Source organism: Tetrao urogallus, assembly GCF_951394365.1.
Source record: "Tetrao urogallus genome assembly, chromosome: 2".
In the NCBI taxonomy this organism is placed as follows: Eukaryota; Metazoa; Chordata; class Aves; order Galliformes; family Phasianidae; genus Tetrao; species Tetrao urogallus.
In genome coordinates this window covers 64,937,996-64,954,459 of record NC_136814.1, presented here as the reverse complement: position 1 = coordinate 64,954,459, position 16,464 = coordinate 64,937,996, and the positions used below count along the sequence as shown (strand labels likewise).

At 39.3% G+C, this 16,464-nt stretch overlaps 1 protein-coding gene across 3 annotated transcripts in view; it reads right to left on the bottom strand.

Moving 5' to 3' along the window:
- Positions 1-16,125, bottom strand: part of FYN (FYN proto-oncogene, Src family tyrosine kinase) — a gene marked incomplete at both ends in the record, with an annotated part of 37,702 nt that extends 21,577 nt beyond the window's left edge. The window contains 6 exons of one of the 3 annotated variants that reach the window (XM_079550774.1): positions 2,216-2,380; positions 5,598-5,747; positions 10,353-10,456; positions 11,811-11,909; positions 15,201-15,297; positions 15,879-16,125. In XM_079550774.1, coding sequence (XP_079406900.1) covers positions 2,216-2,380; positions 5,598-5,747; positions 10,353-10,456; positions 11,811-11,909; positions 15,201-15,297; positions 15,879-16,125 — 862 coding nt within the window. Of the gene's footprint in view, positions 1-1,616; positions 1,773-2,215; positions 2,381-5,597; positions 5,748-10,352; positions 10,457-11,810; positions 11,910-15,200; positions 15,298-15,878 lie in introns of all 3 variants that reach the window. The other 2 variants (XM_079550775.1, XM_079550776.1) reach the window with 2 other exon arrangements.
- Positions 16,126-16,464: the final 339 nt, after the last annotated feature.

The window sequence follows — 16,464 nt, the reverse complement described above, 5'->3', positions numbered from 1 at the left end:
ACGTATTCAGTTGTTAAAAAAAGAAAATTAAAGGGGTTAACTTATTCTCCCATCCAGATTTCAGTTTGAATTGTTACATTTTCTTGTTTTGCTTTGATATTTTCATTAAAAATTAGCTAACTTTCATTAGCAGAGACCTTCCTCTGAACTCCTCCTGCAGGTGGTTAGCTACTACTTAATGCATTTTTTAATCCATTTTTACGGTGTTAATATGTTCCAATTCAGTAATACTTCATGGCTGTTAACATATTTTTACTATACATTAAGAAAAATAATGTCACAACTGTCATAACATTTTTCCCATTTCTGACAGATATTTGGTATTGGTACTTGGCACTTTATTTCTCATCGTTGATTTTTTTCTAAATTGCATTTGCTGCTTTAGCTTATTTTAACAGTTTAAGATCTATGGCACATAAAAGGTGACCACTAAGTATTAACATCAACTTGAAAGTCTAACAGGTATTCAAGATGGAAAACAAGAAAGTGAAATTGCAGTTATCTGGGAATGCTAATATAAAATGTAGTTGGCTGTGGTTTTTTTTTTCTTTTTGGTTTTTTTTTTCAATAGGTCAACTGCATTCTATAAATTTCAGAGACTTGCTGCCACGCTCCTTGCTGTAGTCTTGAAACGGAAAACAGCTGCAAGAGCCTAGGAGTGTCCACTGGTTATTTTGGTTTTACATTCTTTGTGTCACTGCAACAAAAAGATTCTTTGTGTCACTGCAACAAAAAGAATGACCACACTCCTCCACTAGTGTGACTGTGAAGTAAAGAAGCAACATATGGTGATTCTTCATTTGAATGAAATATTCTAAGATGCTACACAGAGTGCAATTTGGCACAAAAATTGAGCCCACCTCTCATTAAACGGCCACTATATTGTGTTTCAATGCTATGGCTATAATAAGATTTATATATTTTTTTAATTACTATTGTTTTGTAGTCACTAAAAGAATGCGGCCCACGGAGAGGGGAGTATTAAGTAAAGCTGGCAAATGGGCAGAAAACAATGTCAGTGGATTTGGAAAATGTCAGTATTTCTGGACTTCAAAGTGTGGGTTCAGCTGGGCTGGGCAAGTCTTGACACTATTGTCCCTGGTCTCTATATCGAGTTACAGGCTTCTGTGATGCAGACACAAATTTCAAAACAATTAATGAAGTGGATGCATGGGAAAGCTAGCTTGAAAGTATTAGCTCGCTGATACTTTGCTTTAAAATTGGAAGAGGGGATGAAAGCATTTGCAGGGTTTGACCCCATCAATGCTAGAACATACGAGGAAAGAAAAACATCAACGTGTGAGATTAATTTCTGGTTAGCCATTCTGCTTCACAAGTTTACCATCACTTCTGTTTTAAAACCTGACACCTGTAGAGCCAGTAAAATAAAATCAGTGCAAGTAACGAAATTTAAAGCCCTGAAGTCTTATATCAGTGTGTGTGTAAATGAAAGGAATTTCCACAAAGATTACTGCATTTAGATCTGTTTGAGTGACATAAACCAATATTTCATGCTATTCTGATCTTTCAGCTTTAAGATTTCTACTTGAAATGTTTATTTCAGCCAAGAGGGCCTTAAAAGATCCATCCAAAGCAAAATATATTCTCTGCCTTACCACGCCACACTTCAGCGAAACAGCCCTGACCAAGCTTCTGTTCCAGAAATAATGAATCACGTGCAACTTCCCATGCATCTTTAGCCAATCCAACAGTTTGTGGGGTATTATTCGTAGCAATCACAGTTAAGTTAAAACACAAACCATCAGCTTTCTCTATAGGAGAGGAAATTAATAAAAAAAAACACACTTATAATCCAAAATTATGCATGCATTGAGAAAGATGGAAGGTGACTTTCAGTGCCGCGTTAAAGTTCATTTGCAAACACTGATTTTTGGATACTGAAGGCAAAAAATTTCTTGTTAGCTTGCAGAAAAAGGCTCATTGATATAATTAGTAGATTGCTATGTGGACCATGATCTATTAGTAAGAGGCTGGTAATTTGTCAAAATTGAAGCCTTCCAAAGAAACACAAAATTTCAGTTTTCTTTTGCCATCAATTAAAGTGAGAGTTCAAGATTGAAGAATTTCAGAGCTAGAGACACTATACCAAAGGCATCTCTCCTAACAATTTGAGCTTTGTATGTCCTACACTTCACCTTCCATCTTGCAATCCCCACACAAAGAGCTATTTTAGAATAATTATTTTGCTCCATACCCATCCATACTTCCCCAAACTGCCCATTTCCCAGTCTCTTGATCAACTGTAGGGATTCTCGTGGAATTTCCCAGACATCTTTGGTTTTGACAGACAGATCAGTAAGCCTTGGCATTCCTTTATGACAGGGGACTACTAAGCGGCAGCAAAGACCTGCAGCTCTCTCTGATGGAGCCAGAAGTGAAGCCAACAGCAAAGAAGAGGAAAGAAAAAAAAGTGTGACATGAAACAAAAACAGTAAGCATAAAAACAATGCTACTCACAACAGCTGTTAGTTGCATACCACAAAGCATCCTGGAAGATTAGAAATTGAACACTGAAACATATTCATTTGAGACAGAACAGGAAATATTTTAGTTTCTGCTTCCACAGCCTGCCTTTGAAGGTGACCATCAATGGTTTCTCTTGCGGATTCAGGATTTCCCTTTTCCCACAGTGCTGATTTAAGATAGCTTTGTAAAGTAACTAGTATAGTATAGAACAGTATCATTTTTTAAAAAATCAGTAATTCACAAACTGGCTTGTTCCTGAACTGAGGAAAAGAAATACAGAAAAGATTCATTTTTTTTCTGAGAATCATATCAATGAAAATTTGCCATATTTTTTGCAGTATTTTTAAGTGTATCTTCTGAAAAAGTATTTCCTACATCCTGTTCTGTGAGAAGATATTTTTCTAGGTATCCTCCGGAACTCTTTTCCTCTCATTCTTTGTCAAGCAGACTTTTATTTGTGTATGTGGCCAGTCCTGCATTGTTTGGAGCAGATTCATTATACTTATTTCTTGCAAAGCTTCATGGAAGACTGAACTACGACAAAAGTAAAAAAACATTTTAGCCAGAGAAAAAACATTTATATATATATGTTTGTGTATATATATGTATGTATATACATATGTAAGGCCATATTGTTGTGTAGTATACTATGTGGCACAAAATAGACTATGATACAAAGCTGGCAGAGCAGCATGTATATTAAAACATGTGCAGCAGAGCAGGACAGTAGGGGTTACTGATATAGTATTTCACACACAAATCCAATCTTTATTCTCCTGTACAGTATTTCTTTCTGGGCAGGTGAAAAGCTTGTTTCAGCACTGTAGGTTGGGCAATCACCAAAACACCAAGCTCTACCTCAGCTTGGATGTTGTGGGATAGTGCGTAAGTTCCTACAGACACCCTGATCTGTATCCAGATGGCAATGACCACGTAACAGGGCAGATGAACTGATCAACTGGAATGTCTTATTCCAAGACAATTCCAATAGAATATTAAGGTAGAGGTGACTCAAAAATACAGACAGTATCTATCTAGAAGGCCTTCTTATGAGTTTGGGTAGATGCAGAAAGGAATTAGAGGTTTTCAAGACCTCCTTTTTCTTTAATTGAAAAAAAATCCCAAACCAACAACAAAGTTGGCATGTTGGCCAACCTGTAAGCCTGAACTACATGCACAAGAATAATACTTATTTTTGAAAGGCTTACAGTTAGGGAATGCTCCAAGTACAAGTGTGCTGTTACTAGACTTCAGCCTGATGTCAGGACACCCTGGTGGTCTCAATATTTTTTGGCCTGGAAATCTGATAATTGAAAGCCCAGACACTGCAGATAATTATACCATCCAGGTAAGAAGAGGCTGGGATTAAGTCTGGATAATGAGGCTACTTGGCAACGTAATGGGAGTGCAATGTGGAGATAGTTGGGCTGTGTCTGTGCAAAGCTACAATTGGTACTTCCAGCTCCTGACAAAGAACAGCCTGCACAAGGCCAGGCTGCACACTGTCCATCTGGATAGTCTGGCTAGATGGCAGGGGTCATCCAGTGGTGATAGGATGAAGGCTGAAGGGGAGAGCGCAGAGTATACCAGTCCTACTGTGGAGGCACTGATGTATAGCCTCAGCAGTGGCTCTTCAGGAACCAGGATTAGCTTTACAGAGCCACTTGGGCAATGTTGAATGCTCCCTCAAAGTAAATCTAGGCACTCACAAGTCTACCTTGCTGAACCCAGAGTGCTGAGCAGGCAGTTAGAGGCAGCGTTTATGTTTCAAGTGAGCTGGGGCTGCGCATGGGTTACATGGGGGCAGCAAGTGAAACCTGTGGGAGGTGTATCTGTACTACACCCCTGTGAGCTACCCTGCATGGATCACACTGATCATGTATCTGTGCTGCACAGAAATAACCGCTTCCAGATCTCTGCAGCCTGTGCATCTGTGTGTGGGAAATACACGATCCAAATAATTTGAACACAGACAACTAAAAGTTGACATACACTAGAGTTTGTATGGGGTGGTTGAAAAGTGTCAGTTTTAATTTGTATTTCTATATATTATTAAGCTTAGTTTAATGTAAAGTCACCAGAAACAACTAGAAATTCTCCCAGGCAGCATACACCCATCAGAAACTGGGTGGAGAAGACAGCCAGATGTCTAGCATGAATAGCATAAGAATACAGCAGACAGAATACAAAGAATACAGAAAAAAAAACATCCCACAAAGAAGTTGATTTCCCAAGTAAAATTTATGAGAAGCTTTTGAGCAGTGAGCATTGGGGGTCACCTTTTATTATTATGAAAAGCTAAAGTAAGGAAATATAAAAATAATAATTTTAAATAAAAACTTCTGCTTCAAAAATGACCAAGCTGAGAAACATGACAACCTTCTATGTAAGAATCAGTGGGCTTATAAAGAAGTTTGGGGATTTTTAAGTTGTAGCTATTGTATACCAATTCCCAATGACAGCAGGATGCATATTTGGATTGAATAGTTTATATGACATTTTAGTCAAAGGAACTGGAAAAAAAAAAAAAGAAAAAAGAAAGAGACTGGTGGGTGGACACAAAGAGTATGAATAAAGAGACACCCAACTTGCCATATTTATTTTTAAAAGTAGACCAATTAAGATTTAAATGGTAACACTCGGCACATTGAACAGAAATTCAATGGGAAAATTTCAGTCAGGTAGTACACACAAAACTTTCAGTCATTACATTAAGTGACTGAATTCCACAATGCAATTTTCCATTTATTTATTATGAGTGCTGCGTTGCAAAAAGGTCCGTATAGCTCTTGCCTGTCCACAGGGAATTCATGCTTTGAGATATGCAAGTCAAATTCAGTAATTCTGTTTGCTCAGAAAAAGGAGAACGGACAAAACCTTTACCTCAGCAGAGTGCTAGCTTTTAAAAGTTCAGCCACTTTTCAGTAGGCTGTGAACAGTGCTCAAAACCACTTATAACTGTAATGGGAAAGGGATAATGGAAGATGCATTACAACAAGCAGAAGACATAGCTCAAACGACTCTACAGGGCATCTCACACATCCCTCAGCTCAGCAGGAAACACTTGTTTTAAAGTAATCAAGAGTGGTATGTGTTATCTGGAAAGTTACCTGAATAATGCTGAACCAGCTGTTGAAGAGTTTCAAATTGTGCCCGAGTTGTGATATAATATCCACCATTGTCAAGTTTACGAATCTTATAATGTTTGACATGATCTCCTTTCATATCATCCCAGTCACGAATAGACAGGGAATAGGCACCTGTTGCAAGGAAAGGAGAAAAAAATAAGTAGCTTTTAGACACAAATTTTGGATTGCTGATCATCTTTCATAAAAGGATCAAAAATGCCTCTTGTACTCTGAAAAAGAACTGAAAAAGAACTGAAAAAGAAATTCCAGCCTTCACACAGTGTCCCTTTTGTGCTCTTCTAGAAAGAAGTCAGGCCTTCCATGCAAATGAAAACTCATATTTTAACATTTAGGTTGTTATATTGACTTTTCCCATTTAAGTGCCAGGTTACACTGCAAATACCGTCCTTTAGGTAAATGCCAGTAGGTGGTAAATGTCAAGATTTTCATAGGAAGCACTGACAGTGACTTTATATACAGGAAGTGTTGTTACCCAGGTGGATCTCAAACACTGAATAACAATACTTTGCACATCACAGTCTTAAGAAGGTTGCACTACACTAACACTGTGCACTAAAAGATCTTCAAGAATTGCACATTTCACTTCCCAAATCCATGCTGGAGCTTTAGTGCTTACTGGTGGGATTCAGATGCCCAAAGACAGGGGAAGTGCCATGTGAAATGCCCCAGAACATCGCACTTGGTAGCAGTTTATCCACATTTGTCCATTCCACACAGACACCCTGCAGGCATTTCAAAAGGCTCTAAGTGCTCATAGCCAGGGAAAGGAACCTCAGTTTAGGGGCTGGATTTGCTTTTAGGCGTAGCAGGAGCTGTTTGCAGGTGTGCTATGGGCTTGATTTACATACTCCCAGCAAAGGTGCTATTCAGGCAGCTGAATCCCAGCCCAGTTTCCATGACTGCTACAGCTCTGTAGATATTGAGGCAGGTTTGAACAAGAAGTGCCTGCAGTTACAGGCAACTGAACTGAACCCCAGCTCCCACTTACTGTAAGGGGAGCTGGGCCAGCAGCATGGATATCTGCATGTTCCAGTGTTTTAATAGACTTTGGTCCATGGACTGTCCTATTCTAGGTAACAGTGACATCCACATGTTGTTTCTCAACAGTTCCAAAGACAAAGCCACACTTTACAGCCTAATGCAGTTTTCTGTATTAGGCAAAAACAATGCCATTTCAAATATAGTGAAGAAGCAACGTCTCCTACTCAGCGCTCAGATGGATACTGTGTTTACTCAAAGGTAAATCAGGGATCAGAATTAAAATATAGAGGTAGATGGCAGCTGCAGAGGTCTTAGGAAAGTCCTTCTGAAGCTTGGGCTGCTTGCACAGGTCATCATTGCAGCTGAGGGCAGGGAAGGAAAATCACCAGCAGACAATTCTGGATACCCTGAAAGATAGAATGATTTCCTACAGGTCCGATGGCACTGACTGCTGCTTATCCAAATCACAGTACTTCTCAATGCATATGACAGATTCACATCCTCTAGAATCACCTCCAGAGAAATAGTTTTTAAAAGTTCCCGTAATTACATGGTTGAGATTCCTGATAAAAAATATCTTCCTTGGATGTCTCCCCAAGAGGAAGTTTTATGGGATTCTAAAATTATTCTCACCACATTAAACTGCAAGAAGTCACACTGGTAAATGGCTCACCAGTGAATGCAGCTGCAGTAGGGAACAAAACTCCACTCTGACTCCAAAGACGTCTCAAATTCTCTGCTGTTTATCCTCTAAACAGGAGGAAAGAGACAGCACTTACAGAGATGATTCTGTTCTATGTGAATGGGAAACCCTAAGAGAAGTGGCAGGAATCTTATTTCTAAGTGTAGAAAAATACCTTCTGTTTAGGTTATTTTTCTGAAGAGATTCTCCCACTGAGTAAGTACATTACTCCAAGCTAGGAGTTCAAAGCTTTTGGGAGATTTGCAAGCTAATTTTGTGCATGCTTTGCACCAACACTGTTACTTATGCACTGTCAGCCTACTGTCAAAATCTTACAGGCAGTGTTCTCCACTTCTGCATTTGTGAGTTTTCATCCACAAATACAGCAGCAGCTGTATTTTCTTAGTCACACTCTCTGTCTATCTGGTTGCTCTTTTAGATTCTTTAGGAAAAAGTAAACAATCTCTGGCTCCAGGTCTGCAACTAGATCTGCGTGGGTGGCCCTTTGCGGACCTCCGCTGACCTCAGATCAAATTGCATGACTGGTGATTTAATTCAAATTTGGACAAAAACAAGAACCAAGGTGGAGTTTATTATTCACTTATTTAGACTATTGATTATTTAGACTATTATTGTCAGCTGATAGATTAAAGTATAAATGATATGCATAGTAAAAATATGGCTAGAAATATGTTACAATATATCACACTAATTAACTTTTAAAAAAAATGAACCTAAAGCCAGACAGTATTCAAGGGTAGAGATTGAAACCAGGTGAAGGATTATATGGACAAGAGCTGATGAATTATCTGGGTAGTGAGGCACTGAGGGAGACAGAAAGTCAACTCTGATTTATTTTGGAAGTAAGGAGAGAAGGCGATCATGATGAAGGGAGGTTAAATTTATGCTGAAGTCAACCACGATGATACTTTTAACATGATTCTGATTAATTTTATTTTGTTATAATTTAAAGCAGAAGGGGCAAGTCTAGGTCACCAAACAATTCCTGGCTGAAGCCCATGATGACTAGCTGGGGCATGGCACTTCGAGAAGACTTACTGGAGAATGTGCCATGCACTCCTCCCAGCTGATTTTTTTTCTCCCGTTAACAAGCTTTCTTTTTTCTCTTTTAAGAACATATGCTCCACAAAGATGAGAAGGGAAACAGGCGTGACAATAAATATCCATGCTGTGTTTCTTCCAGTAGCTGAAGATGTAGAAAGCCTTAAGCCTTAATGCAGAGAAATTCAGGTATAAACTGATATTCTGCTATAAGCCCAGCCATGATGGATGGATTACTCCATTTCCTCAGTGCTTTTGTGCCTCACTAAAAGCTCTAGGAAAAATCCTGACTTAGATACGTAAGCAGTTTCGCAAAACGTATCCCCTATCACTGTGTAAATAAAGTCAAAACAGACCAAACTGATAACATGGTTTAGAGAAGCAATACTGTGTGTGTTTTTAGGATCCATGCCTGTATTAGAGAAGTCTTCAACTCAGCACAGAGTGGAATGAAGCCCTGCTCCTCACATACACAACAACAACTGCTGTTGAAAACAGACAGGTGGAGGCTATTTGCAGAAAAAGAGCAAGTTAGATCATGTCTTGGTTCTAGTGCCTCCCTGTTGCATAAGGAATGGTGAAGCTGTGGAGTGGCAGGATGGGACATCAGCCGCCTGAAACAACAGCCTGTTTTGTATCATAACAGTCCTCAGCATTAGGTATTATGAAGGAGTTCAGTGACTGCAGGAGGCAAAATGTTAAAACTGACACCTTTAGGTGACAGAATGCAGCACCTGAAGCTAGGTCAGACAGAGAAGAGGGGGAAGTGGTGCTTCCTCAAGTCCTTTTCCAGCTGTGACTCCAACTGCCTTGCATGCTAACACTAGCTGATGAACTGTGCTCAGATCAAAGCACTGACAACTCAGTGTTTTAATTACATGAGCCATTGTTAGACTTCAGAACTTAATTCTAGTGACTTATGCTTTCCACAGCTGCTGGTTAATTGAGAAATGGCCAAGTTTTTTTTCAGTTAGTTCCATGTTTTCTCCTCAATGGTTGTATGAGTTAGAGAGATCTTTCCATACATTGGAAATTTTGAAGATGTTGACAGGCCTCACAAACGAAATGTAAAAACAATGATAACACCCACCAAGAAAACAGGAACACCTCTAGTATTTTTAGAGGAGAGGAGGAGAGCACATCCTTCCACTTGAATTCATCAGAATGCATACAGTTCGTTACTTTCTGAATGTATTAATTAGAAATACTCAGGTATTATTTAAATTAGAAGGTATTATTAAAAGTTAGAAGGTATTAGAAGGTTAGAAGGTATTATTAAATTATCAGGTATTATTATATTAGAAATATTCAGGTATTCCTGCTGTTTATCTATAGATTTAATACTGCTGCATCTTCTTTCTTTCTTCTTTTCCTCCCCCCCCCCAAAGGTTCAGCAATTTAATGGGGGAATGATTACAACAAATTCTGATCTTCCCAAAATAATAACCAGTACCTTCCTCCCTCACGCACTGTGCCTTACATCTTGTGGCCAAGAAGATCCAGACATTCTGCTTGTTTTGAAGAAAGCAGTAATTTTCCCCAGACTACTCTGCTGAATCCCATCATCTATTCCTAGTCTGTCTGTTCCCTGGCTTTGTCTGGACCTGAATTTGGACACCAGGAGCCCTTCTTCCTGAAATCCCACAGCACTGTTCTGAGGGACCTGTGTCCACCCAACATCATTGTGGAGGTGGCCAGAGAGGCAGCATGACATTCAGAGTGCAGCAGCAGAGCACCTGCCTGAGCACGACTTAAACTGCAGGTGCCATGGGTTTAACTTGGCATAAGATGTTCTTGGGTTGCTCTCTGCTTCAAGCACTCACTCCATAACTTGGGAATTTTCCAGACATCTAATTCCCTAGCATACATACTTGCAACATGACATTTTCTCTACCTTTTAGCACCGGACACAGTATTTGACAAACTCAGCATGATTTTTTTCCCCTCATATGTCTTCACATTCATAGTCAGAAAAACTTTGGCCAGCTTACCTTTGGTAGTTTCACTTTCCCGGATCAGGAAGGTACCTCTTGGGTTTCCAAATGACAACAGCTGCCTCTCAGCATCTTTTCGGCCAAGTTTGCCAAAGTACCACCTTATGGAAAGATTGGAAATAGTAAGAGAAATGCTACATAAGATTACTAGTTAGTGTCACGGAGCTCAGACACGGTAGATTATTTGTGGATACCATAATTACTCAAGAGCATTCAACCACCGTAGTCGTAATGTGTCGTACTTTCAACCACTGGTCGCACTTTCATTGTGGTCGGGCAGTAAAGAGACAGATCTGTGGAGTAGGTGCTACATATGTTGTGCAATAGCATTAAGCCAATAATGAGCACATGCTGAGAATACTTGTTCAGTGTCTTATGACAAAGGCCAGATTTGGATAAACAGTAAGACTTGGTGTGGGGAAGGAATGGGCAAGGAAGAAATCAGAAAAATGCACTGCTGCTGAAGAACTGTATTTTTATAGATATTTCTATAAACTACATATTTGACTTACAAAGTGACAGCTCAGCATTCAATATTTTTTGCACAGTGCAGCTATAAAACCTCAGCAGAAGGACCACTTGTAACCATTTTACTGTGGTTCTATAAGACTTTCACAGTTTCAATACTTTTTTCCTCCTTCCTGCCACTATTAATTGGTAGTTTTTCTGGTTGTTTTTTTTTTTTTTTTTTTTTGTTTATTTGTTCTTTGGTGTGTTTTTTTTTTTTTCTTTTTTTTGGTTGGTAGGTTGGTTGGTTGGAGTTTCACAAACAATTAAGACAAAGCTGTTCCAGATGATGATACTTGGTATCCTTATAACTCAGTTATCAGAAAAATGTCAGTGGGCTACAGAAAAAGTAACCAAGGGTACAGACTGCAGTAGCACAACAGTAGAATCTATGGCCTTCTGCAGAACTGATTCAGATGACATATAAATGCCCACAAACCATGCTTTGTGCCACTGCCATATGCAGACTCATGAGATACTCCAACATACCTTTGACACTGGAAATAATATGGATACACACATCACTCTATTTTTTGCATATAAATGTCTCATTATGCTGCCTACTGTATGCTTAGTAGGCTTTCAACCTTTTGGAAGGTATTTGTCGATAAAATGTTTAAGAGATAGTCTGCACACTAATTGACTTCAAACATTTTTTGCAAATTGTTTCAGGAAAAGTGAGGGCATATTTCTCTTGAAATTAGTCGACACTTGAATAAAGGAAACAGACCAGCATTCCTTAAGGTTTTCTTTCTTTGTTTTGACATTGAAAAAACACTGAGCTTGTGCTTCTTTTGTTACTAATTACCTAATTATTTATCAGTGCAGTCAAGAACTGAAATAAAAATAATGTAAGGCATTTGAAAAATCACTGCAATCCATCAAAACAAGCTCAAATCCCCTTCTAAAACAGCACTAATGGGTCTTTATGGTGAAAAGAAAACATACTCCTCTGCTTGGATGGAATCGACTGGAGCCACATAATTACTGGGAATGTAACCAGTTTCGCCTGTTGTCAGGGACCGAGCCTCCCACCAGTCTCCTTCCCTGCAGAAAGAAAGGTGAGGAAAAGTGAGGGAGAGACAGAGCTGTAGGGTCAGTGATCTGACTGCTAACAGAACTGGCAGGTGGTAGAACTCTTAGCAGCTCCTCTCTGTGTCAGGGTGTACTTTGGAGAGAGCTGCTTGCATATCAACCACAAAAATCTACATATTTCTTTGCACCTATTATTATTTCAGCAGTGATTAGTAATGCAGCCTTCTGAATAGAGCATAATGGCAGGTTTGGTTATGGTTGAATTTGGACTGGAGTATTGAAAACTGTCTCCATAGCAATTATTCTAATACAGACCCTTGAGAGAGCTTATAGGAAAACTGCCAAATAGAACTCTGTCATATCCACTGCTGATTCTAACATGGCATTCAAACTTCCACAAGCATAATCCTTCTGAAACTCCAAGACATCAAAAAACGTCTATCAGCATGGAATTTTAGACTGTCCTTAAAGATAACGCTTCATCCTTTAGGTTCCTTCTCTTGGTCACCTAGTGGAGATATCTTAAAACAAACTGTGTGTACAGTCAGATACAGAACTGTCCTTCAGACACTGCACATTGTTGTAGAACTCACAGCTTTAACAGACGTTTATTGCTTAGCCTTTTACAGGATGCAATGATTAGGAATTTAGCACTTAGTATTATTTAGTTCTCAGCACTAGATTCACTAATGTCTAACTCTTACTGCTAGAAACAAACATTCTCTTTTCTATTTTTGGACTGCTTAGAAACTAATTCTCAGTTTCTCTCTCTGTCACTAATTGAAACATAATCAGAACTTATCAAACCTGGACAGAAAATTCAGCCTCTTCAGTAAGCAAGCAGTCACAGAAATTACACTGACTAAGCTATTAGAAGTAGGTAGGAAAGGCTGTGTGAAGGTGAGCTCTTTACATTTTCAACTCCACTTTCTCTAACAGCTTGAAAGAATATGGAAAACAACAAGAAAACAGTTGTGATGGATCAAAAAATAATGGTTCCATTTCTACAGCTCAGGAAGTGAGTAAGAACTAACTTTTCTAGATGCTGGCAGCTGTCACCATTTTGATACATATTATGTGCGTTAGCTTGTCAGACAAATGGCCCTGTTTATGTTCCTAGCTTTTCCAGCTGAAGTGCTAACACTACTACCATATGCTGCTGTAGTTGATTTCTGAGAGATTATGCCATATGATGGTTGATAAACAGTCCAGCTCCTTCACAGCAGTTAGAAACAGCCGGCAGAACTGTACCATTATCACTAGCTCACATTTCTTTTCCTTACTGCACAGACAGTCCACTAGATGGAGGTATCTCATCGTATCTAGGGAGGGAAAAAGACGTGCCCTACATCAGAACAAGAACACCCCTCTCTGCTTTGGCAGGGAAACCTAAAATCTCTCAAAACACTGCCAGAAAGGAGGAAGAATACTATCTTTTTTTTTTTCACAGCTTCTAATTTTAGACACCCACCTGACAAGCCCAGGTTAGGATAAGACTACTCAATGGAGCTAGTCAGAGCACGGTGTGCAGGAGTGGCAGTGGAGATGGTGATAGTGGGGTGTTTCTGGGCTCTGAAGTCAGCCTCTGCTCCAAACCACTCCAGAAATGCACCATTCCTGACACTAAAGTGCAGGGGTACCCTCTGTATGCCTCTGTTCAGGTCTTGCTGACCTGAACTTTTCACCCAAAGCACAAATCAAATTTCATTTGATCAGACTTACGAAAAACCCGACCCCTATAAAAATTCCTGAAAAACTGGTTTAGTGCACTTCTGTGCTTCCTGGTTGCAAGCAGCAGTGGCAGACTCTAAAGAAATGGGCTGCTTTCATGTTTTTTTCTGATAGAAGTGAAGAGATGAAGCATTCTCACAGAAAAGCTGTCCTCTGGAGATTCCCAGCCTTGCTGTCAGTACTCCAGAGGCGTGGTTAGGTCCAGTGGTTATAAGCAGAGCAGGCTGAGCTGGGCATCTAAATCCCTACAGGAAAGTCAGTAGATGCTTGATTTTTTTTCTTTTTTCCTTTTTTTCTCTTAAGTAACCTTCCTCCAGGCACTAAGTACTTGCATCAAAATGCCTGCACTGCAACGACCTGCAATCTCTCTGTCCCACTGACTCCAAGTGTCATTGCATCACAAGTCCCTGTGAGCACCCCCTAGTTTCATCAACTGGTACGTGTAAAGAATTTATAATGCATGCATTATCTGCTCATTTCAAGTTAAGGCACAGTTCACATAACATTGGGAAAGCAGCAGGCAACATGAAAAAAAAGGGATAATAGGTTAAAAAAGATTTTTTTCCAAGGGGTAATTTAAAAGTAGAGAGCTTTTTAAACTGCTCCTCTCTCTACAAGTTGTAACTGAAGTTTCTGTGCTTTCATCTACATCAAAGCTCTTCAGCTCCGTGGCTTCATGAAATATTCCACAGAATTACCTGATTTAAAATTATTTTTTTTTAAGTTTAATTCACATTGAACCAACTCCAACCTTGGAGTTGTTCTATTAAAATGAACAGGAGCTGCACCAGGGGTGAACTTGCCTCACTGTCACACAGTATAAGAAATAAAAATGAGAAAAATATCAAAAAGCCTCTAAAAACTGGTGGTTAACCCATTTCTGCCTATACATGGTAGCAATATTGAATGTAATACTTAGCCTCCAAATTTAAGTTCTGAGCCAAAAATTACAAGATGGTCTGATATAGGTCAATAGCACAGTAATTTTCAGATGTTATTTTTAAATTGCTTTGGGATTTTTTTTTCCTCTGGACAGTTAATAAAATTAATTTTAAGTTGATGATTTCCAGGATGAAAATGTGGCTTTCATGTGAAATGCAACTGTGCAGTGATGCATTTTCATTTCACTTACTAGCAAGCTCAGATTATATCACCTACTTTAAAAAAAGAACTATGACTTTTAAACCTATGTTGACATGCAAGTCTGTGCAATTTCTCCTTTGTGAATTGGTTTTTAGCTTGTTCCTGTGCAGACACTTGCATCAGCTTGTAGAAAGTGCTAGTACAAGTCTTGTAGAATTTCTGTTACTTCTGGTAAAGCTCAGAACTGGTACTCTCAGTTCTGAATGTGTAACAAATGTTTGTTTTTGAAGTAAAGCTGCATGTGGTTGAGTTTTTGTTTCTCTAAAATAAAACACTTTAAAAGCAAAGGCAAGTAAATAAGCGGAATAAAATCCTTACATATCTTGAATATCCAACATTGTATTTTACAAATAATGTAGGAAGACAAATAATTGTCAACATTGTAAGTTTCAAAATATTAAAAAGCATATTTCCAAGCCTAAAACTTACGAGCTGTTAAGAATTTGAAATTTTTCTCCTTTGTGAAAACTTAAGTCATCTTCTGTTCTTGCTTCATAGTCATAAAGCGCCACAAAAAGAGTTACACCTGAAGAGGAAGATAAGTGAGTTACATTCCATCACCAAAATTAGAAGGGAAAAGAGCCTCAGAAGGCCAGGTGGCTAAGCCAAATGTAAGCCATTTCAGTGTTGAGGAGCAAAATAAACTGAAGCCTCTTGCTATCACCTCCTGATAATCCTTGTGTTTTTTATGCAGCCAGTAGGCAAACCATCTCCTTCAGTTTGTAGAGTTAGCAGTCCTCTTGGTTTGGTGGCCACACACAATGCAATCATTTCAAATAGGCAAGGGGGTTTTGAAGAGAGTGTAGACATATCTACATGAAAAATTTCTTATTAACCGCTTGAAGTGGCTTAGACCACACTTTCCATTCCCTGATAGAGGGATGAAGTAGTCAGTTGGACATGTATACATAATTTCTCATCCCCTAAGTGAACTACCATCTGCAAGCTTGCGAGGTAGTGATGAAGAACCAGCTCCACTCCAAGTTCAATCTTTGCAGTAATTAATGAGGTAACTTTTCCCCAAAGCATGCCAAGACAGCTGTGACCCTGGCATGACAATGTGATTGATACTTAACAAGTGCACCAAAGCAAGACTTTGAAACTCACCCGTTCCTCCTCTTGTACGCAGCGTCCCTGTATGAGAGGAGGAATTGACTCCACCAAACACTGTCAGTCCTTGGCCTCCTGTGGCATGGAAGTTGTTGTAGTTTGGAATTGAAGTCACACCAAAGCTTGGATAGTGCTGTGGCGTGGGATCTGTGCCATAGCGGTAGCCTGAGCTTTGTGTTAAACTCCCATCCCTCTCGTCAGTCAGTTTTGTTGCCTCTTTGTCCTTACATTGCACACAGCCCATTATCTAAAATCCTATGGGAGGAAGGAGAAAGAGAGGTGTTAGCACACTTATGAGCACAGGTATCCTTCAGAATTACTTATGATGAGGATCAAATTAAGTTCACTACTCAAAAGCTGATTTTTGAAAACGAACAAACCCAACAACCTGCTTGAAAATAAATAGCAATCTTCTGGGTAAGCTCACGACACGTTCTTCCTTACCAGGGCCAGAGAAGGAGGCCCTACCTTTTCCTATAGCAGCCTCAGATCTCTGACCAGCTGTTACAACTGCCTGCACGGAGGCAGTAGGAGAAAGAAAGCTCTCTTTCTTGCCCTTTGCGTCAGGACAGAACAACCAGAA